This window comes from Artibeus jamaicensis, unplaced genomic scaffold (genome assembly GCF_021234435.1).
Source record: "Artibeus jamaicensis isolate MK-2021 breed Jamaican fruit bat unplaced genomic scaffold, CSHL_Jam_final contig_700, whole genome shotgun sequence".
NCBI classification, from domain to species: Eukaryota; Metazoa; Chordata; class Mammalia; order Chiroptera; family Phyllostomidae; genus Artibeus; species Artibeus jamaicensis.
The window spans coordinates 12001688-12023345 of record NW_026521930.1 but is presented as its reverse complement, the minus strand read 5'-3'; the positions used below and the strand labels follow the sequence as shown (position 1 = coordinate 12023345).

At 52.1% G+C, this 21658-nt stretch overlaps 2 protein-coding genes across 4 annotated transcripts in view; both read left to right on the top strand.

Moving 5' to 3' along the window:
• The first annotated feature begins 2231 nt into the window (after nucleotides 1-2231).
• TFAP4 (transcription factor AP-4) lies at nucleotides 2232-14419 on the top strand. Of its 3 annotated transcripts, none has more exons than XM_037154620.2 (7): nucleotides 2232-2567; nucleotides 9640-9805; nucleotides 9923-10021; nucleotides 10440-10610; nucleotides 11327-11467; nucleotides 12061-12213; nucleotides 13126-14417. In XM_037154620.2, exons 1-7 carry the CDS (start codon nucleotides 2479-2481, stop codon nucleotides 13318-13320), a joined length of 1014 nt encoding a protein of 337 aa, XP_037010515.1. In that variant the 5' UTR covers nucleotides 2232-2478; the 3' UTR covers nucleotides 13321-14417. The 3 variants fall into 3 exon arrangements, with proteins under 3 accessions (XP_037010515.1, XP_053527673.1, XP_037010517.1); XM_053671698.1 differs by lacking the exon at nucleotides 2232-2567 and adding an exon at nucleotides 2587-2963 and having other exon boundaries at nucleotides 13126-14419; XM_037154622.2 differs by lacking the exon at nucleotides 2232-2567 and adding an exon at nucleotides 3238-3907.
• A 2122-nt stretch (nucleotides 14420-16541) lies between these two features.
• Nucleotides 16542-21658, top strand: part of SRL (sarcalumenin) — a 52597-nt gene continuing 47480 nt past the window's right edge. Inside the window, exon 1 of the mRNA XM_037154606.2 lies at nucleotides 16542-16784. The gene's annotated coding sequence lies outside the window, so the exon portion shown is untranslated. The remainder of the gene's footprint in view (nucleotides 16785-21658) is intronic.

Genomic DNA, 21658 nt, shown 5'->3' with positions numbered 1-21658 from the left:
TACTAAATTTACAGTAATTTGTTACAGTAGCAGTAGGAAACTAATACAAATAACTTTTACATGCCCTTTCAGAAATTTGCTGACTCCTAATTTAGAGCAAGAAGGTGACGAGGTCAGATGTTAAGGATCTAATGGGTTTTGCTGAAAACCTTCTGAGGGCTCCAGAAGGCACCATGAACTTGAGTTTACAGTTGGGGAGGGGAGGGAGACAGGGTCAGATTAAGGGATGTACAGAACCTCCTGGGGATGAGGGACAGCCTGGATTTTGGGGACTTACTATGTCACTGCCATAGTGATGGGAGAGAGTTGGAGTAGGACTGGGGGCAGTGTTGATATTTCAGGCCTTAGGGCAGGAGCTGCTGGTCCAGCTCACAGGACTTTGGGTTTGTACATGTGAGACAGCTGAGGGCTCTTCGTGAGAAGGTGCCTTTGGCGGAAATGGAGAGGCCAGGCTTTAGTGACAGAGTTCATAGGGGCCAGGCTCAGTCAAGGCAGTTCCATAGAAGAAAGGGCATGGGCATGAAGTCTTTAAAAATATAAAAATAAGATCAGTCAGCAAGGTTGTGGGATTTCATTTTCCAGCCCTGTCCAGCTTGGGTGGGGGTAGAGGCAGGGCAGGTGTAGTTAGGCTTGAAAGGGAGAGTGTATACAAGACGTGTATTGGCTGTTATTCATTAGCTCTTTCATTCATCCAGGCACTATACATGTTGTTCAGTGCATACTCATGGGGCTCTGTATCCTGTTGTCCCCAGATGTCATAGTTTCCTGAACACATTCCCTGTCCCCACAGTGAGGCCTTCCAGGGACTGTGGGTTAAGTGGCTTGGGCTGTCTTTAGAGGAACTGTCCGATGGGTGGCTTTGGGGATTGGAAAACATGCATGCAAAACTGCTCAACAGCTACAAGGTGCTCGAACTATCTAATAACAATAATATTCTCTAATAATAACAGTAATCCTTGTTATCAGTAGGAGAATTTCAATTAGGAGGTACGATTTGGGCAGAACCTAAAAGGCAGACCGGATTAGGAAAGGTGGTAGGCAGCAGGCACGACATTCCCAGGCGGGCGTGGGCTTCCTGAGTTGGGTCAACCCTCCAGCAGCCCGAGGAGAGCCTAGGGAAGGAAGGTAGGGACCCGGTGAGGGTGGTGGAAGTTCGTCATTAGCCAGTGTCCTCCCCGTCCCAGGCCAACACCCCTCTTAGAAAGCGCACTCTGGCGGAGGAGCAAGTCTTGCATTGGCTTCGCCATGAATGAGAAGCTGCAGCGTTCCGTCTGCCCAAGCCAAGAATCCTAACGTCCTGCATTCCCGTGGAGAGGGAAAGTGTGTGTGTCGAAGGTTAGGACGGGACCCGGCAGCAGCCACCAGACCTCCCAGCCGGGCTGGCAGCCTGCCCCGGGCCGGCAGCCTGCCCCCGGGCCGCTGCTGTCCTGGCCTCGCTCCACCTTTCCCTCCCGGCCGGGGCCCCAGCTTTCTAGAGCTGCCCAAGGATCCGAGGCGATCGGCGCGCCCCCTTTGCATTCCTCTCCCCGGCTCTGGGCTTCCCAGGCTTTAGAGCCGGGGCCGGGCGATGGGGCAGGGAAGGAGGGTGGGAGGCGGAAGGCTGGCCGGCCTCCGAAGTCGGCCCCAAGTTGCATATGGGAAGCGGTGGCTGTGACGCAAGTTTCTAGGGGGCCCTGAGCTCGGAGGGAGCGCGCCAGTGTGGCTCCACTCTGTGCAGTTACAGTCGTGAAAAAGGAAAAGCCCTGAGCAGCACCCCAGGCCGCCAGGCCGCCTTTGCCCAGCCCAGCTGCGCGTCCCCGGCCCCAGAGGACCGCAGAACGCACAGACCCTGCACTGGGCAGTCCCCGCCAGACCCCTGCCGCACCGGCTGGGCTCCCTGGCTGTGCCTTTTTTTTTTTTTTTTTTTTTCAACGCTTGCCAACCTGTCAGCTGATGAACCTCATCACCCATAGTGGCGCATGTAGCTCGGCCGCAGTTCGCTCCATTCACACAGCGCCCTCCAAGTCAGCCCGCTGCCCCTGGCTCCCAGCGTCCAGGGGAGGCCTGCAGACCCCAGCTGTCCCTCCGCCCCCGGGGGCCCGAGCCCCTCTCTCTCCGGCCTCGCGCCGCCCCAGGGGCGCTGCAAATAGTCCTTTGTTTACATGCAATTCCTTACTCCGCGGAAGGAGGCCGGGGGAGTGCTGAGTTTTCACCAGCTGTTTCCCGCCTTGAAACAGACATCTGATCAGCTGCAAACACACACACACACACACACACACACACGCACACACATACATACACGCGCCCGGGGAGGCAGGCCGGAGAGACCTCCCTCCCGCCCCTCCCTCCCCTCGCCGCCGCCGCCGCCGCCACCGCCAGCATCTGGGACTGGCCGATTCTGCACCTCCGTCCGGCGCTGCCCTTTTATTCGGATTTCCATCTTGCATTCTCCGGTGGACCGCGGGACCCGGCTCGTGCAGAGAAGGGGGGCCGATCGCTATGGAGTATTTCATGGTGCCCACTCAGAAGGTGCCCTCTTTGCAACATTTCAGGAAAACAGAGAAAGAAGTGATAGGAGGGCTTTGTAGGTGTGTACTCCTTCTCCCCCCATTCCCTTCCTACAATTGCAGCCCCGGGCCAGCCAGCCCGGGCGGGCGCGCGTGTGCGCACGCATGGCCCGCGCCGCCGACCCCGTTCGCCTTTCTTAGCTGCCGGGGCGGCTGCAGCTCTGCACTCTGGTCTTGCGCCGTCCGGGGACTCTCCTCCCGCGGAACGTGGGGGCCCTGAGTGGCCCTGGTCACTTTTGTCCGCTGCAGGCGGGCGAGTCGCGACGTTTGTAATTGCAAACAGACCCACGTGGTTCTGCAGCAGTCCCGGCCATGCTTGGTGCTGGTGGCTTTCCCCGCGCGTCCTTCTTCCCCCTCCCGCGTTGGCTTCCTTCCTCTCCCTCCTTCCTCGCTGTCCATGGGCGATCCCCGCAAGGGGTATGGGGGCCCAGGGGCGCGCGGGGGGCCGCGGGCGGCTACAATGCAGCCACGCCGCAGCTCCGGGCGTGGGGGGGGACGGGGAGCCGGGTGATGTGCGTGTTTGCACTACGCGGGGCTGCAGCGGGGTTGGGGGCGTGCTTGCGTGGGGGTGTGGGAGTGGGCGGGACCCTAGGGGCCAGCGCGGCTGGCCGGGAGCGCCGCGGACGGGCAAGTTGCGACCGCTAACTTGCTCCCTCGCTGCCCGCGCCCGAGCGCTGTTTACTAGCGAGGCCTGGACGTGACTCTGCAGCCCTCTTGGAGTAGGCGGACCTCCGCGCGCTGCCTCGCGGGAGGTGTAGTTTTCCGCGTCCCTCCGGTGCGGCATTGTGGGAGCTGTAGGCGATCCGGGGCCACGCTTTCCCCGCACAATGCTTCGCCACCGCGGGCGGGATAGGCGAGGGAAGCCAGGTGGGGGAGCGTTGGGGGCAGTGGGCATCAGAAGCTATCCCAAATCTCACCAGGCGCGGCACTTGAGCCTCTATCGCAAACTTTCCCATGCCACGGCCCTCCCCTAGTCGTAAACCGAAAGCGTCAGGTCTCCCAGCTGGATGGGTGGATGTGTGGTCTGAGGTGTGCAGCTCCCCTCCAGGAGCCACTTCACAAGTTTGACCCGGGTTGCTCCAGGCCCACCCTTTACCAAAGGGTGATGAATTCGCTCTGTACTCCCACCGGAATCACCCTGGACACTTGTTAAAATGCCAGTGCCTGAAACTCCTATCGCTAGAATGGTCTGGTGGGGTACACACTGAACACCACCGGTAGGACAGCTCTGCTTCTTTGGGGCAGGGGGCGGTTATCCTGCTGCCCAAGTTTGAGACCTTTGATCCCTTTGCTGAGGCACTGCTCTAGGAGTGAAATGGCTCCCCGGGGTTGAGGCCACGTGCTCTCTCATGCTGGGGAAGGTAAGGCTCGGATATTGAGGGAGGTGGAGCCCCCAGGTGGTGTGGCCCAGACTGGTGGACACCAGTGACTGCAGAAGCCAAGTTGGGGGAAAGTCGCTGCACATGTATTGCCCAGCCCCCACCACACTTAGCTCCCACCTCAACTACTCTCAAGTACAGGGAGGATGGGCCAATTGGTGGGTTTTTAAATTATCAGGGCCTCCCTGAGCGCAGGCCCTTCTGAAGGGCCACCTGGGAGACCTAGCTGTAAAATGTTAAAACAAAAATTCTAGCGCTCTTAATATGTTCTAGGGACTTGTTTCGCTAGATTTTTTTCAGTGAATTGTCAGTCTTCCTGAATTAAGGGGCATTAAGATTCCTATGTGGGATGAGGACACAGGCTTGGAAAGGAAACAGTTACAGCAAGTGGTGGGGTTGGGACCTCAAGGATGATCCCAGGGCCCTACTCTTAGCCCCTGAGAAAGGAAGGGGGAAACGCTGCTTATTGCTCAGAGGAGGGCTGGTCAGGGGAGGAGGGGTTGAGCTGCTCCACATGCTAGAGAGGACATTGCAGGCACTGACCTTGGGCAGGCCTGGTGTGGTGAATCCTGGTTTCACACTGTCCCTGTTCTTAGCCCTCTTTAGAGGAGTCCATTTGTCCCCCAGGGGCCAAGTGCTCAAAGTGGCAGGATCCCCCAATAGGGCTGGGCATGGAGGTATACTCAGCCTGTCCTGCTGGGAGACAAATGTCAGTTTGTGCACTGGGTGTGCAGTTGGGGCCTCTGGGTTTGTTCATTTCTAGAAGGGGGTGTGGGGTGAGGTTGGAGACCTGTAGAAAATTGAGGTGGTGGGTTGGACATGACTTTCTGGCCAGATGGACTCACTTTTTGGGCTGGCGGACTTTGTTCCATCTCTCAGACTAGTAGGGTTCCCTGCCTCTTCAGAGGGTGCCCCCTGACCCCCACTACACTGCACAGCAGGTTCCTCACAAGCCCGTGGTTTTGCACCTGTCACCTAACTGCTCTTAGCCTCTGTAAAATGGAGCACCTGTGAAGTGTGGCTACACGGATGAAAATGCCTGGTAGCTGTTAAAATGGCCCTCAAACTCAGAACCAGGAGTTTAGGGACTGCCCTCAGCAGGGAAAGAGACCAGCTGCCCTCAGGAGTTTGAAAACAATTAGGGGCTTTTGAGTGTGTGTTGGGTCCTGATCTGGTATTTACAAAGCACCTGCTCAGTGCCAGGTTTGAGGATGTCACAGTGAACCAGACCAGGCCCCTGCCCTTAGAGTTTGCAATCTCGTGGTGCTAAAGGGTCTTGTCAGCCCTTTAAGGGAGATTCATGGGTTATCCTGCAGTCCTGAGTACTAACTCTGGAAGAATAAGGCATCCTGTTATTCTCAGTCTCTCTCTTTCTCTTTTCTCCTATTTTATTTTATATTTTCTCCTCACCTGAGGACATTTTTCATTGTTTTTAGAGAGAGAGAGAAAGGGAGAGAAAAACATTAATGTGAGAGAAACATCGATTGGTTGCCTCCTGTACGCACCCCAACCCGGGATTGGATCTGCAACCTCAGTATGTTCCCTGAGTGGAAATTGAACCCACAACCCTTTGGTTATGGGGATAGCACTCTAACCAACTGAACTGCATCATCCAGGGCTCTCCTCCTCCTCCTCATTTAAACTTCACTGTGACCCTGTGAAGTAAGACTGTATCCCCCCATTTTACAGATGGGGAGACTGAGGCTTTGAGAGATGAAGTGGCTAAGCCTGGGGTTCCACAGCTAGTCAGTGGCAGGGCTGAAGTTGGTACTTGACCCCACTGAGTGTAGGGCTACCTCTGAGGCACTGGAGAAGCTGTGGGGAGGAGGTGTGTCTGCTGGATACAGTCCGGATGTGGTGTGTTCAGGTACTGAGGGCAGAGGTGGTGGGCTGTTTGGAGTGAGGTCTATGGATAGAAGCAGCGGGGATGGGCCAGGGCCCTGGCTTTAGTACCTGCTGCAGAGAGAAGGATAAGCATCTTGGGCATCCTTGGTGAGAGTCATCTTCCTCCCTCTCGTTCTTGGGAATATAGGAGAAATCCTGTGTGGTTCTCCAGCTGGGTAGCTGTTGAGCGGCAGGTGTGCGAGTGACTTTGGGACAGTGTGAGATGAGAGTTGTCAGTGGCTAAGTTGATACTAGAACTCGGCAGGGGTGTCTAAGGAGGTTGGGGGATACCTACTGCCCTTGGCTTGGGTAGGAGGGACAGCTGCAGGTCAGGATCTAGACCTGGTGAGCCTGCTCCCAGCCCTGAGCCTCTGGTTGGGATGCTGGTGCTGTTCCCAGGGTGCTGTCTGGAGGTGCTCGGGTAGCAGCCCCCGGTCAGCCCCATGAGACTGTTGGAGGACAGTCGGGAGGGTGAGAAGCAAGAGATACCTGGTGTTAGTGGACCTGGGCCACCTTTGTTGCTCACCTCAGGGGTCCGAAATTGATGTGGAAGGTGAGAGGGAGTGGGCGTAGGACTCTTACAATGACCGTAAATCATGTTTACTTCTGCAAAATTCAGAAAGAAATGCAAAAATACTTTAAGGTATTTGTAGTATTAGCTGGAAATTCCGATTAGCTGTCCTTCATAGGAGTCCCCGGTTGGGCAGCACTTCACCAATCAGAACCCCCTGGTGAGCCACAAACCCAGTGGTCCAAACTCCTGCTTAGTTGCATCTATTAAAGAAACTATCAGTTGGTACTTCCAGGGCTGCTTTGGTGAGTGAGGGCGGAAAGTCTTGGTGGCAGGCAGCCCAGGTCCCCATGAGGAACTGTAGCTTTGGGGAGAAGTCTTTTCTGGGATTTAAGTCCGCACCAAGTTAACCGCAGCTGGTTCCTGAGCCAGGAGGCTGGGCTTATGAATTTGGTGTTGAAGAAGACAGAGTGGAACGTTTGGCAGCTTCAGATGAGCAGGAGACAACATAGGCCCCTGTGTACCACCCCACACCCCTGCCCCCTGGAAACTTCGTCAGAGGCTTTCAGGCCTGGGGTCCTGCAGTCTTTGGTCTCCTCAATTCGTGGGCATCCTGGGGATGAGGGAGAGGCAGAGGATGTGCTCCCTACAGCTGAGATTCATGGGCAGATGAACGGGCTTGAGGGGCAAGAGTCAGGGATTTGGGGTGCTGCCTCTTACAGCCACATATAGGGCTCTGATGGACACTGGACTGTGTGCGGGCCCTCAGTAGAGGGTGCCATCAGCTGGCGGGAAGGAGAGTGTGAGCTTTGGCACCTGCAGGTGCCTGCTGCTGCTCCCTGATCTGGCTTCCTGACCTTGGGCCTGTCACTTCCCTTCATAGGACCTTGGATTGCTTGTTGCAGTATAATGATGCAGCCCCCTTGCTGAATTTTCATGCAAGTCAGACAGGGAAGCATGTAAAAGAGTTCTGGGGTGGTAATAGGAGTTAATGTGATGGCCAGGCATAGCCATGCTTATCCATTCGACAGGTGTAACCATCACCTGTCTGTTGGGATGTGCAGAGCCCACTCTGCTCTGTGGCGAGACCTCTCGGGGGTAAGAGCAGAGCCCTGGGATCTAGGTTCAAGTCCCAGCCCTACCATTTGCTGAGCTATTCTATTTCTAAGCCTTTGTGTCCTCATCACACACAGGAATTGTAAGGCCACATAACTCAGAGGCAGATTGTGACAATTCAGTGAGAAAATTCCAGCAAAGCAAGTCCTTAGCACATTATAGTAAGAACTTTAAAAAGACTTTAAAAAAACTCAGAAACAAACAAACAAAAGTGTTACTCTGTTGCTAGGCCCTCCAGGTTGGCCCTTTGTAAGGACTAGCACTCAGGGCGGCCCAAGGGTGGACATGGGCTCCATTTTACTCCTAACTACTCTGGTCTGCTCTGGCCTTTGGGCATCACCAGGAGGGATCTAGGGACTTGGTGAGTGGGGTTCTCTCCCTATATCTCTCTCTGGACAAGGAGGGTGATACTGCCAGGCAGTCACTGGTAGCTTGGCTTGGTATGGATGTCTCTCCCCATCTTCTCTTGTCTCACGAAGACTCCGGACTTTAGTCCACCCACCGTAGAGTTTCTGGAGGGCACTGCTCTGGACCTGGGAGGCTGCACTCTGTTCCAACTCACCCTTTCCTGAAGCGCAGACACACCTCTTCATATCAGATCTCTGACCTGCGTCTTCTTCAGCCACTCCAGTCACTCCCACTGTAGGGGCCGGGAAACTGGGAGAAGTGGTGGAGCTCAACACCTGGCTATCTGACCTTAAAACTGTGTCCTTCCTTTTTATGATCCCTAAGCCCCATCTGTAAAGGGGGGGTCATGAACTCCCTTTATAGTTCTGATATTACGAAGCCCTGCAAGGGACCTGTACCCTGTGGGAGGGGGCCCAGGGAGGCCCTGCAGGGACTGGTGGAGGAGCCGTCTTGTCTCAGGACCCCCCACAGTATCTGATGTGGATCCCACTCCTGGCCTGTCCCCAGCTGACTCCCCTTGGCTGGGAGAGGAGGCCAAGGTGCAGGAAGCGGCAAGGACAAGTGCAGTGTCCTGGAGAGAGCCCAAGGAAGGCCTCGGCTGTCTCTCGCTGCTGCAGATGTGTTCCCTTCCTGGTTTTCACGCAGACTCCTTTCTCTCTGGGGCCAGGCATGGGGGCATGGCATAGCAGGGGAATAGGACCAGGCCCTTTTTAAAGCTCAGGGTCCCCCATCGATGGAAACAGCGCTGTCCAGAATCCTTTCTCCATTACCCCAGACACAAGGGTGTGAGCTAGGCCTGGACCAGTCACCCCAGGGCGGGTAAGGGGGCTCAGGAAGAAGCCAGGACTGTGGCTTTGGGTGGGGCTAGTGGCCTCTTACGGCAGCCCAGCATCTGGAAGCCATCAGGTCAGGGGCGGGGGGTGTTGCAGGAGAGGGCTGGGAAGGGGGATATGCCTTCTGGAGTCCACAAAGAGGCCCACTTGTTGGGAGCAGTGGCTTTGGGCCCACAGGCCCTGTTGCCATCTCTGCCTCCCGCCAGTGCCTCTCAGCCCACAACTTCACCCCCTTCCACTGGCTGCCTTCTCTCTTACCCCACAGGCTGCTGCTCCTGCAAGATGCAGTCACAATATGCAATAACATTGCCCACTGCACGCTGGAAGCCTTGTTTCTCTGGTGCAGGGTGGTCTGCCTCTTGGAGTGGGTGGGCATGGGAGAGAACTGTCCCTAGGGGTGGTTGTCTTGACATTCCCTCCCTGGAGCAAGTGGTATCTGTCTTGTCTTTGAAGTCTTAGCACAGGGTGGCTGGGGCCAGGCTGGGGGCACTATGGCTGGAGACATGGCTGTGGGGATGCAAAAGCAGTAGGGATGTCTTCTTTAGGGCTCTAGATTGTGACTCTGAAGGAGATAGTCCTTCAGGTGCATAACAAGGATCTCAGAGGAGTCCCGGGAGCAGGTATCTCCTATTGTCACCTGAGCCCACCTGCATCAGAGTCACAGGGATTCTTGCCAGGCCATACAGGTTTTGGGCCCCACTCAGACCAACTGGCCAGACACTGGGGCTGGGACCTGGGGTGTGCGTGGTGACTTTGATACCCAGGCATCACAAAGCATGCTGCTTTATCATCCTCCTGATCCGCTGGGGTATAGGCATCAGACAAGTCTGGCATCTTTTGCAGGGGGAGAAATGAAAGTTACACCGGGGGCCCTGTGGAGATGAACTGTAAAGATAGGGGCCCTTTGGGGGACAGGGCATGGAGGACATCTAGCCTGAGTGTGTCCCTGCCCTTCCTGGCAGTCTTGCCAACATTCCACTGACCCCTGAGACTCAGCGGGACCAGGAGCGGCGGATTCGGAGGGAAATTGCCAATAGCAACGAGCGGAGGCGCATGCAGAGCATCAATGCGGGCTTCCAGTCCCTCAAGACCCTCATCCCCCACACAGATGGAGAGAAGCTCAGCAAGGTGGGTGAAGGCTGGGAGGGCTTCCTGGAGTAGGTGGTGGGCTCAAGCAGGGAGAAGGAAGTGAGCTTCAGTAGATGGTGTGCACTGGGGCCCCTGACTTGTCCCTCTTGCCCTCAGGCAGCCATTCTCCAGCAGACGGCGGAGTACATCTTCTCCTTGGAGCAGGAGAAGACCAGGCTCCTGCAGCAGAACACACAGCTCAAGCGCTTCATCCAGGTAGCACCTGCAGAGGCCTCCCGTCACCTCAATACCTGTTCTCCTCCTGGCTTGCTCCTCCTGGCATGAGCATGTCTGGGCTCAAACACTGGCCTGGGACTCTCATGAGGCCGCAGGTCTCACCCTCCCCACTGACACACCTACTTCAGACACTTGTTTTCCTGCCCAAGCCTCAGTTAACCCATCCATAAAGTGCAGTTGAGCGACTCTGGAAAGATCTAGAAGGTTTTGGCAAGCAGGTCCATTCTGCCTTTGTTTCTGGCCCTTGGTCACTGTTGGCTTTGCCGGATGGGGCTCCCGGTGCCAGAGCACCTGGGTTGACAGCTTTGGGGGCTGCGATGGAGCCCTCCAACCTCCCCATTGGTGGCGGTGGTACAAGGGTGTCAAGGCACACTCACCAACCCCTTGGGGTCCCCAGGAGCTGAGTGGCTCGTCCCCCAAGCGGCGGCGGGCAGAGGACAAGGATGAGGGCATTGGCTCCCCAGACATCTGGGAGGATGAGAAGGCAGAAGACCTGCGGCGGGAGATGATTGAGCTACGGCAACAGCTGGACAAGGAGCGCTCGGTGCGCATGATGCTGGAGGAGCAGGTGAGGCAGGCAAGCAGGCTGTTGTGGGGGAATTCCAGTCCCTCTCTCTTCCTTTTCTCCTGTCCCTGCTTCCCTTGAGCAGTTAGTTACAGGAGCGCCTGCTTTGTGCCAGGTCTAGGAATGGGGGTTCCGGTGGGAAGCAAATCAAACAGGTGCCTTCTGCCCTTTGGTCCCCATCTGTGTGGGGTAGAAGGTTTAGTCAGGATTTACATTGTAGAAATGCAGCTGTGAAAAGGGTCCTGCAGGAAGCATGGACATTGGGAAGGGGATTTGGGCTGGTTCTGGAGAGGCTGCTCCATGGCTTCTCTGTCAAAAGGCTTGAGCTGACTGTGGGAAGTGGGCCAGGGGGTCAGTTCTCAGAGTTAACCAGGCAGAGAGGAGGGTGCTCCAAGGAAGAGGAAATCACATGGGCAGAGGCCCTGAGGCTGGAGAGAGGGATGGAAGGACTGAGGGAGCATGGCATGAGGGAGGTCATGGTAGGAGAGGAGGTGAGTCAGACAGGGCTTGGCAGGCTATGGTAGGACTTTGGTCCCTACCCCAGGTCTTTTCCTGAGGGTGGCAGGCTCCTGCTCGGGTTTGCAGCAGGAGCAAATGGCCTGCTTTTCAAGGGGTAGAAAGTGCGGAGGCTGACCTCAGTAGCCCTGAGGGCCCCACACTGAAGGAGTAGCCAGAGTGTGGTCTGGGCCCTGCCCGTGAGCCTGCCTCTCTGTCCCCAGGTTCGCTCGCTGGAGGCTCACATGTACCCGGAAAAGCTCAAGGTGATCGCACAGCAGGTGCAGCTGCAGCAGCAGCAAGAGCAGGTGCGACTACTTCACCAGGAGAAGCTGGAGCGGGAACAGCAGCACCTTCGGACCCAGGTGAGTGGGAGGCACCTGGGAGGGGCCGTGTGGGCTGAGGCTGGAGCTCTCAGGCTCAGCATTGGTGCCTCAGGGCCCTGCAGGGCAGACATAGGGCCTAAAGAGTAGTAATAGAGACATTCCTAGTTTCCAGGTATCTTACGTTACTACATGAATCCTTGTAGTGACCCTTTGAGGCTGTTTTACTGATCAGGAAAGTGAAGCCGAGAATGGCTAAATTACAACGCCCAAGATCCTCAGTGATTGGGGCAGGGATTTGAATGAACCCTGGCTGTCTAAATCCAGAATCTAAACTCCTGACCACCACTGCACTAGATGTCAGGGTTCTTGCTTGGCACTGGACAGTGAAGGGGCCACGAGTTCTTGGATGGCTGGACGCCCCTCTCTAGGCTGTCTTTCCTTTGTTGCTTAAGATAAGGGAGTAAGAGGCCCTAAACTACGTGGCCTTCCGTGAGTGGTTGGCAGAGACTGTCTCGAGGCAGTGGGCACAGAGACATGGTTTTGGAGGACGTCCTATATCCCCTGTGACTGCCAGAAGGGAAGGGGAAGGTCCCTGAGCCTTTGGAGAAAGACTGAGGGCCTCTGTCTCACAGCTCCTGCCCCCTCCGGCCCCCACCCACCATCCCACGGTGATCGTGCCTGCGCCACCACCTACTCCTCACCACATCAATGTCGTCACCATGGGCCCCTCCTCGGTCATCAACTCAGTTTCCACGTCCCGGCAAAATCTGGACACCATCGTGCAGGTACCTGCGCTCGGGGTGGGCCTCATGTGGGGGTTGTCCTCTGGGAACAAACCCTTTGGGGGAGATCAGAAAGCAGGGACTGAAGGGAAGTTAGATACAGCTTGACTGTGAGGGGAGGCGTGGAAGCTGGGTGTGTGTGTCTCTGTTTTCATCCCTGAGTTTCTCTGTTTGCAGGGGTTTGGCAGGGGCTCTGTGGGGATGGTCAGGGGCAGAGATGGGGGATGGGATGGCCTGGAAAACCTTGTTCCTTTTCTCCATGTGGGGTTTGTGGAGAGGGTCCTTTGCTTCCAGAGCTTCCAGCTTCCAAGTTCCTATATCCAGCTCTTGGTTTGGTCCAGAACTTCCTCTCATCTTCATCTCCTAGGACCTGGGATGGGGATGGAGGTGGCAGTAGCTGGGAGGGTGACAGTTAAGCTAATTACAGAGGAGGAAGAAAGAAGATGATAGCTCTGTAGGTCAGCCCTGAAGTCATTGCTGTACCCATCGTCCACTGCTGTACCCATCCTGGGACAGAGACCCCTAGGGAGCTGAGGACATCACAAAGAAAGAAAGAAACGTAAACCAAAAAAGGCCCAGCAACTCCTGGACCTTTAGCTGCACATCATTCTAGCAGATTGAATAATAAAATTACTTATAAAAACTTTTTATTAGTAAACAGACCAACTTTAAAGTGTATAAATAAACTAAATGGTGGTGACTTCCAAGCAGCCCTGCCCTGTGATAACCAAGGGGGTTTTTAGCTAAGGAGAGGATTTTGCTACCCCTGACTTTAGCAGGCCCCCTGCTGCTCTGCTGGGCTTACTTCTGGACCTTTCTGGAATGTGTGTGTGTGTGTGTGTGTGTGTGTGTGTGTGTGTAGATGCTGGCTGTCTGCATGCCTTCAGCCATCCTCAGCACAGCCTGTCCTCCCAGGCAATCCAGCACATCGAAGGCACCCAAGAAAGGCAGGAGCAGGAAGAGGAGCAGCGGCGAGCCGTAATTGTGAAGCCAGTCCGAAGCTGCCCTGAGGCCCAGGCCTCCGACACTGCCTCCGATTCGGAAGCCTCAGACAGCGATGCCATGGACCAGAGCCGAGACGAGCTGGCCGGGACTGGGGGGCTTCCCTGACCACCCCCTCAGCCCTCCTCTCCCTTCTGGGGGCTTGAGGGGGCCGGGTCAGCAACAGGGAATACATGCAGGCCAGCGAGTGAGGAATTTTTACAAAATTACAACGTCATTTGGGTCTCTTTTATGACCTCTTTTTCAATACTGTAAATCGACCTTTGAGCAAAGGCCACCCAACCTGAGGTCCTGGGGGCTGGGGCTGCGGGAGTGAGCGTGTGGGAGCACCTGGACACCTGGGGCTGGGCCTCACAGGGAGGCTGGGGGAGCTGACACTTGAGGTGCCTGGCCTCTCTCTGCCAAAACTTTTTTTTTTTCATTTAAACACATGTTTTTAAGAACAGGGAAAATCAAATAAAACCCCAGCAGATTTCTGCCCTCCCTAGAGCTAGCCCTAGGAGTGTCAGTTTTTAATTCACCCTTCCCTTCACTTTTTGGTTTTCCTCTTTCTCTAAGCACTTACATGGGTTGGGAAGGCTGGCTGGGTCAGGACTCTCTGGGGTTCCAGGGTGGAAGTTGCTTCTTCACTGGGGTTTGCTGCTGCCCTTTTGCCCTGCCTTCCCTTCCCTGCTCCACCTCAGCACTAGGGTTTGCCACTTTCCACCGCCAGCTGGCCCCCACCTCTCCCTCCAGGTTGCCTATCTTCGACCCTCAAAAATGTCTTTGTCTCTCTCTTTTTGTTTTGTTTGTTGATTGTTTTTTTTTTGGTTTTTGTTTGTTTTCGGAACTTTTTGTTTTGTTTGGTTTTATTTTTTTTTTTTACAATTTTGAGGTCTTTGTGTTCAAGGAGAGCTATTATATTTTGTTAAAGAAAGTGGGGGCGGGGGCGGGGAACCAAGAGGCCACCATGCCTTTATAAAGAAACAAAATAAAGTTTGTACTTTGTTTTTTAGGTTGTGCCTCCTGGGTGCACGCCGTCCTGCATTGCTGGGGAGGGCTTCCTGCACTACAGAAAGTGTGGGGTGCTCTTTGGGCCAACCAGAGGGGACTGGATGTGGGTCAGCTCATGATGACTCCCCCAATTTGTGTGGTATTGCAATGAGAAATCAGGGTCCTCAGATTCCCTGGGATTACTCTGGGTATTCTGCAAAGACGGGAGATGGTATTGGGGGGGGTAGGAGGAGTGGCTTCCAAGTCCTTGGTTGGGGGGCAAGGCGAGAAGGAACAAGCAAGTCTTAGGTTCCCGTGTCTTAAAAAAAGGACATAGGGTGTTCAGGGCTCCTGGGTGATCTCCAGGCTCTGCCACTCCTCCCTTGCATGACCTCCCTGAATCTCAGTCTCCTCATCTATAGAAGAGAAGGGAGCACTCCCTCACGGTGCGGTAGCTCCGTTGGTTAGAGCATCATCCTGATAGGCCAAGGGTGTGGGTTTGATCTCAGGTCAGGGCACATACAAGAAGCAACCAACATCTGTATATGTAAGTAGAACAAAAATTAATGTTTCTCCAAAATCAATTTTAAAAAAATTAAAAAATAAAGAACGCAGGTCCTGGAGTTGGTCTGCAATGGTCAGTTGGGAAAGCCACTTATATTTGAGCCTCAGTTTCCTTTTTTGAAACTTGAGAATAGCCTTGGCTGGGTTAGCTCGGTTGGTTGGAGCGTTGTCTCATACACTAAAAAGTTGCAGGTTCATTTCCAGGTCAGGGCACATACCTAGGTTGTACGTTCCAACCCTGGTCCTGCATATGGGAGGCAACTGATTATGTTTCTCACACTGTTTTTCCACTTCCCCTCTAAAATCAATAAAGATATACTTGAGTGAGGACGAAAAAAAAGTTGGGAATTTTAAAAAAACAAACAAATTGAAGACAATAATTGCACAAGGGCAGTGCATCTTATGGGGAGGGAGGGGTCCTTTTAAGCACATGCATGAGGACTGAGGCTAGGGTGGAATTACCAGTTCACTTCTCAGCCCACAAAGAATGCCTTCAGATATGAACTTGGTGAGTAGAAAGGCAGACAGGAACCTGCATTTAAAAAGTTTTATATATATTTTAAAGGTGAAATTCCCCAAAACTCAACCATTTTAAAGGGAATGATTCAGTGGCATTTTGTCCATTCACAGGATTGTGCAACTGTCATCTCTATCCAGTTCTAAAACATTTTCATCACTCCAAACCGAGCCACTTAACTCATTATTAATCACTCTCCTCATTTATCTTTCCTCTCAGCCCTGGCAACCACCAATCTGCTTTCTGTTTTTTTAGTAGTTGTAAAAATTAAAACTAATTCACATTAGGTAAACTCATACCTTTTAGCTTTTGGTTATGTGAGTTGTGAGTTTTGACAAATACATTCAGTTGTACAACCACCACCACAATCTCCAGATTAGTTCCCTCATCCCTAGTGTCCCCACCATGTCCCTTTGTGCTCCACTCAGCTCCTGGTAGCCACTGATCTATTTCTACAGGTTTGCCCTTTCCAAAATGTTATGAATGGAATCACACAGTATTTGGCTTAAAAAAAAAAAGACATTTATTTCTGAGTGATGGAATTATGAGTAATTTTTTTAAAACATTTTATTTTTAGAAAGAAGTGAAGGGAGAAAGGGAGAGAAACATCAATGTGTGGCTGCCTCTCGCACTCACCCAGCTGGGGTCTAGCCAGTGACAACCCAGTGCCCCAACTGGGAATCAAATCGGTAACTCTTGGGGTGACAGGCCTGCACTCAATCCACCTGAGCCACACCAGCCAGGGCAGTTATGAATTATTTTACTTTTTTCTCTTTTTAATATTTGGCTCTTTGAATCTGGCTTCTCTTACTTAGCATTGTAACTAATTTTCTCTTTTGGGTATACTTAGCTAATTTAGGTGTTGAATACGTGTCTGAGGGGAGGGGCTTAGCTAGGATATGGGCGGGGACACCCCTTCCCAAGTCCAGTCCACCAACCTCTTTTGGCCAGGTGCAAGGTGTGCCCCAGGACCCTCAGTGCAGTTTCCAAGAGAATCAACAGTGCCGCGGTCCCAGTATACCTGGTCCAGGGTGGAGGACCTGCTTTCTTCCAGTGTCCGCTGGACTCCTCAGTTCCTATGGGCCAGAGGCGGAGCTTGGGGTGGGGCCAAGGAAATCTCCTCCTCCCTAGACCAACAGTGGCGCACCCTGAAGCTGTAGGCGGTCTCACCAGCGGCAGCCGAAGTTAAGGGCACCGCCCCCGGCCCCGCCTCCCCCCTCGCTCCACCCCCTAGCGCGCATGCTCTCTGGCACGCCGGGCAGTCTGGCACATTCTTCAGGCCTTGCTCTGGCTCGTCTTCTTGCTCCAGGAGGCGCGCTGGCGCAAATGCCGCAATCAGATGCAGCAAACACGACGCATGTCTTCCGCAGAGAGGCGCTCGCCTTCTTCCTTCTGGAGCTGCCAGCGGACCTGGAAGAAGCTTTGTGTAGCACCCGGTGGTGGAGCTGGCGCTGTTGGGCGGAAGTCCGAGGTGTCGCACACGTGACTTAACGACAGTGTAGAGGCTGCGATATAAAAGGTGACATTAACACGAATATGTTTATTTATTTTTTCTTTTTTAAATATATTTTATTGATTATGCCATTACAGTTCTATTCCCCCCTTCATTCCCCTCCACCCGAACACCCCTCCCCCACCATTTTCCCCCCCCTTGTGTTTATGTCCATGCGTCATAAGTTCTTTAGATTCTGTATTTCCCATACTATTTTTGCCCTCCCCCCTGTCTATTTTCTACCTGTCTATGCTTCTTATTCTCTGTACCTTCTCTCCCCTTCTCCTCTTCCCACTCCACTTGCCTGTTGCTAACTTCCACATGATCTCCATTTCTATGGTTCCACTCCTGATCTAGCTGTCCTCTTAATTTGCTTTTGTTTTAGGTGTGGTTGTTAATAACTGAGTTTGCTGTCCTTCCACTGTTCATATTTTTTATTTTCTTTTTCTTAGATAAGTCCCTTTAACATTTCATATAATAAGGGCTTGGTGATGATGAACTCCTTGAACTTGACCTTATCTGAGAAGCACTTTATCTGCCCTTCCATTCTAAATGAAAGTTTTGTTGGGTAGAGCAATCTTGGATGTAGGTCTTTGGATTTCATGACTTGGAATACTTCTTTCCAGCCCCTTCTTGCCTGTAAGGTCTCTTTTGAGAAATCCGCTGACAGTCTGATGGGCACTCCTTTGTAGGTGACTGTCCCCTTTTCTCTTGCTGCTTGTAGAATTCTCTCCTTCATTTTAATCTTGGCTAATGTGATTATGATGTGCCTTGGTGTGTTCCTTCTTGGGTCCAATTTCTTTGGAACTCTCTGAGCTTCCTGGATTTCCTGGAAGTCTGTTTCCTTTGCCAGATTGGGGAAGTTCTCCTTTATTATTTGTTCAAAGAAGTTTTCCACTCGTAGCTGTTCCTTTTCCCCTTCTGGTACCCCTATAATTCAGATGGTGGAACATTTAAAGATGTCCTGGAGGTTCCTAAGCCTCTCCTCATTTTTTTAAATTCATATTTCTTCATCCTTTTCTGTTTGGTCATTTTTTTCTTCCTTCTGGTCCACTCCCTTGATTTGAGTCTCAGTTTCCTGTACATCACTATTGGTTTCCTGTGCATTTCCCTTCATTTCAATTAGTTTAGCCTTCATTGTTTCTCTAATTTGTGACTGAAATCAACCAGTTCTATGAGCATCCTGATCATAAGTGTTTTGAACTGTGCATCTGAAAGGTTAGCTATCTCTTGGTCATTTAGATTTATTGGCTCTGGGGCTTTGAGCTCTTTTTCTGCTTGAGCCATAATGTTTTGGTCAGGTTGCACCTATTATATATGAGGGACGGAGGCTTAGGTGTTCACCAGCGTGGGGTGACCCAGTTGCAGGGTTGTGATGCTGTATGTGGGGATAGGGTCAGAGGGGGACAGTGGCATTTGTTCCCCTCTCTCTCAGATTTCTGTCCCCTCTGCTGCTTCCCACAAGCAAATTGGGCCCCTCTGGTGCTGGTTCCTGGGTGTGTGGCCTTCTGCACCCTCCAGGACCCTGTGGGTCTCTCCAACAAACTTTCTGTGAGCCTGGGAGCCTCTCCTTGCACCTCAACCCCCGAAAGTTTTTCCAATAGGTGCTTTTAGGCTTTAATTCCTGGCACTGGGGCCCTGGTTTGCGCGGTCTGTCTCACTGCTTGCTCCTTTGCTTGGTTTATCTGTGCTCGAATGCGTGACTGCGGTCAGCCAACCGCCTTGTACCCTCACTGGGTTTGCCCGTTGCCACCCCAGGCCTGGGATCCACCAACCGCTGCCTGCACACTGCACTCCTGCACTCCTGAGCTCCCTGATCCTTCCTGTCCGACCCTCCTCCACTGCGGACTCCATCCCTCTTACCGGTCTGGCTGAATGGTTCGTTGTTGTTGGACTTCCGTACAGTTCAATTTTCTGTGTTTTGGCTGCGTTTTTCTCACTAAAACTTTGTTGTCTTTAAACTTGGTTGTGTGAGGAGGTACAGTGTTCCCACCGACACCTCCATCTTGGCCGGAAGTCTTAACACAAATACTTTTAACCCACATTATCTGAAACATTGTTGTTTCAGCACAAATGAGGAATGTAAGACACAGCACATGAAGTATTTCTTGTTGAGTCTTGGAAATGGGTGAGGCGTCAGGAGCCTGGTCCGGGTCCACAGCCACGCTTCGTGTGTGCAGTCTAACCCTGGGAGCACATGTGAGCCAGACCTGGTGGTTAGAAAGTGCACAGTGTGCTGCAATATGCAGAAGGAGGCCTGGGAGGAGGAAGAATTGGGGGAGATGTGGGAATGGTACCACACTCAAGGGGTTGGCTGCTTGGGGTGCTCCTGTCAAAACAAAAACAAAAACAAAAACAAAAGTAAAGCAGTTTTATTTACTTGTGGCAAGTAAAGGATGTGGGGGATTCATAGTCAAAGCTCTGCCTTCTGCAAGGGAGATTTAACCACGGCTTGTACACTCTATTTGGTCAGTTACATGTTGATTTCTTCTTTATAGTTGGCTACTTTTATTCCTCGATTTCATGTCACCTCATCCAGTTTACAACTGCAGCTACAAAATACTGTGTTGTATTTTAACATTTAGTAAGAAATAACATTTAGAACTGTCCAAACCTTGAGACCCTTGTCCTAACAGGAACGGAATCATAGATGGCTTCCAAGTCATACTAAGAAGCTAGGACCTTATTTTTAGTGAAAGGGAGTGGGGTCTACGGGAGAGATGATTAACCCAACATTTAACAAAACCTGTTTTGAGAACATTTTCCAGAAATACTTATTGTATAACGTATGCTCAGAAGAGGGAGTGAGCTTGTGTTCTGTGAATTTTCACAAATAATACACAATCATGTAGACAGCACCCCACCAAGCTCTCAAGTGGTTTCTCTTTTAAAACTTTACTTTTTTTTAAAGATTTCACTTACCATTTTTAGAGAGAGGGGGAAGGGAAGGAGAAAGAGAAGGAGAGAAACATCAGTGTGTGGTTGTCTCTGGCCTGCTCTCTGCGGGGAACCTGGCCCACAACCCACGAATGCTCACTGACTGGGAATCCAACCTTTCAGTTTGCAGGCTGGTGCTCCATCCCCTGAGCCACACCAGCTAGGGCTCTATTTTAGATGTTTATACAAATCGTATGGTATATAGTTGACTCTTGAACAACATGGGGGGATTAGTGGCCCTGAACCTCCACACAGTCAAAATCTGTGTACAACTTGTGACTCCTCCAAAACTTAATTACAGTCATCACTTGGTGTCCCTGAGGAATTTCAGAACATGCCCTCTTCTGTGGATACCAAAATCTGATGATATTCAAGGCCCTTACATAAACTGGTGTAGGATGTTACATACAGATGGCCTGCTGCATCTATTGATTCCTAACACCGGGCTGAATACTGTTTTTTTGATCTGCGGTTGGTTGAATCCAAAGATACAAATCCCAGGGATATGGAGGGCTGACAATATATTCATTGAAAAAAGTCCTCATATAAGTGGACATGCACAGTTCAGAACTACATTGTTCAAGGGTCAACTCCTTATACCTTTTTTAAAAAAGACATTATTTATTTATCTTTAGAGGGGAAGGAGAGAAGGAGATAAACATCAATGTATGGTTGCCTTTCGTGCATCCCCTGCTGGGAAGTGGCCTGCAGGGAAGCAGCCTGCAACCCAGGCATGTGCTCTGACTGGGAATTGAACCGCTGTCCTCTGGTTCACAGGCCTGTGCTCAATCCACTGAGCTACACCAGCCAGGGCCTCCATATACTCTTTTTGTCTGGCTTATTTTGCCTAACATAATGTCTCTGAGATTCATTTATTTTTTTGGTAAGATTTTAATTTATTTATCTATCTTTAGAGAGAGGGGAAGGGAGGGACAAAGAGAGGGAGAGAAACATCTATCCATGTGAGACAGAAACATCGATAGGTTGCCTCTTGCACACCCCCAACAGGGGACTTGGCCTGCAACCCAGGAATGTGCCCTGGCTGGGAATCAAATCAGCGACCTTTTGGTTCGCAGGCTGGTGCTTAATCCACTGAGCCACGTGAGTCAGGACCACTTATGTTTTTTGTGTATATCACAATAGTTTGTTTATTTTTATTGCTAAGTGTATTCCACTATATGAATATGCCACAATTTGTTTGGCCATTCACCTAGTGATGGACAGTCGGTTGTTTCTGACTTACGGCTGCTCTGAATATAGTTCAGTGGACACTATCCCCCAAATCAGCTGTGGCAATTTCCTCTCTGCCACCAACGTGAGGTGGTAACGTGGCAGTGGAGGATAAGATGCATCCTAAACAAGTGCCATCGACTGCCTTTGGGGTGGTTTCTTTGCGAGGGGGCTGGGCATTCTTCATACCTGCTGGCTTCCCGGTCATATTTCGAGGGTCAATATTAGGGATAAAACTCATAAGAAATGTCTGTCTTCTCCCATGTTTTTTTTTTTTTTAATTTTTTTTAAAAGATTTTATTGATTTATCTTTAGAGGGGAAGGGAAGAACAGGAAAGTAATATCAACGTATGGTTGCGTCTCGTGCGTCCCCTGCTGGGAACTGGCCTGCAACCCAGGCATGTGCCCTGACTGGGAATCGAACCATGATCATCTGGTTCGCAGGCCCACGCTCAATCCACTGAGCTATACCACCCAGGTTTTTTAAATTTTATTTTAAAGAATTTATTTATTTATTTTTAGAGAGAAGGGAAGGGAGGGAGAAAGAGAGAGAGGAATATTGATGTGAGAGAGAAAGATCGATTGGCTGCCTCCCGTATGCACCTTGACTGGGGACCCAACCTGAAACCCAGGCATGTGACTTGACTAGGAATTGAACTGGCAACCTTTTGCTTTACAGGACGACGCCCAACCAATTGAGCCACACCGGCCAGGGCTGTCTTCTCCCATGTTCT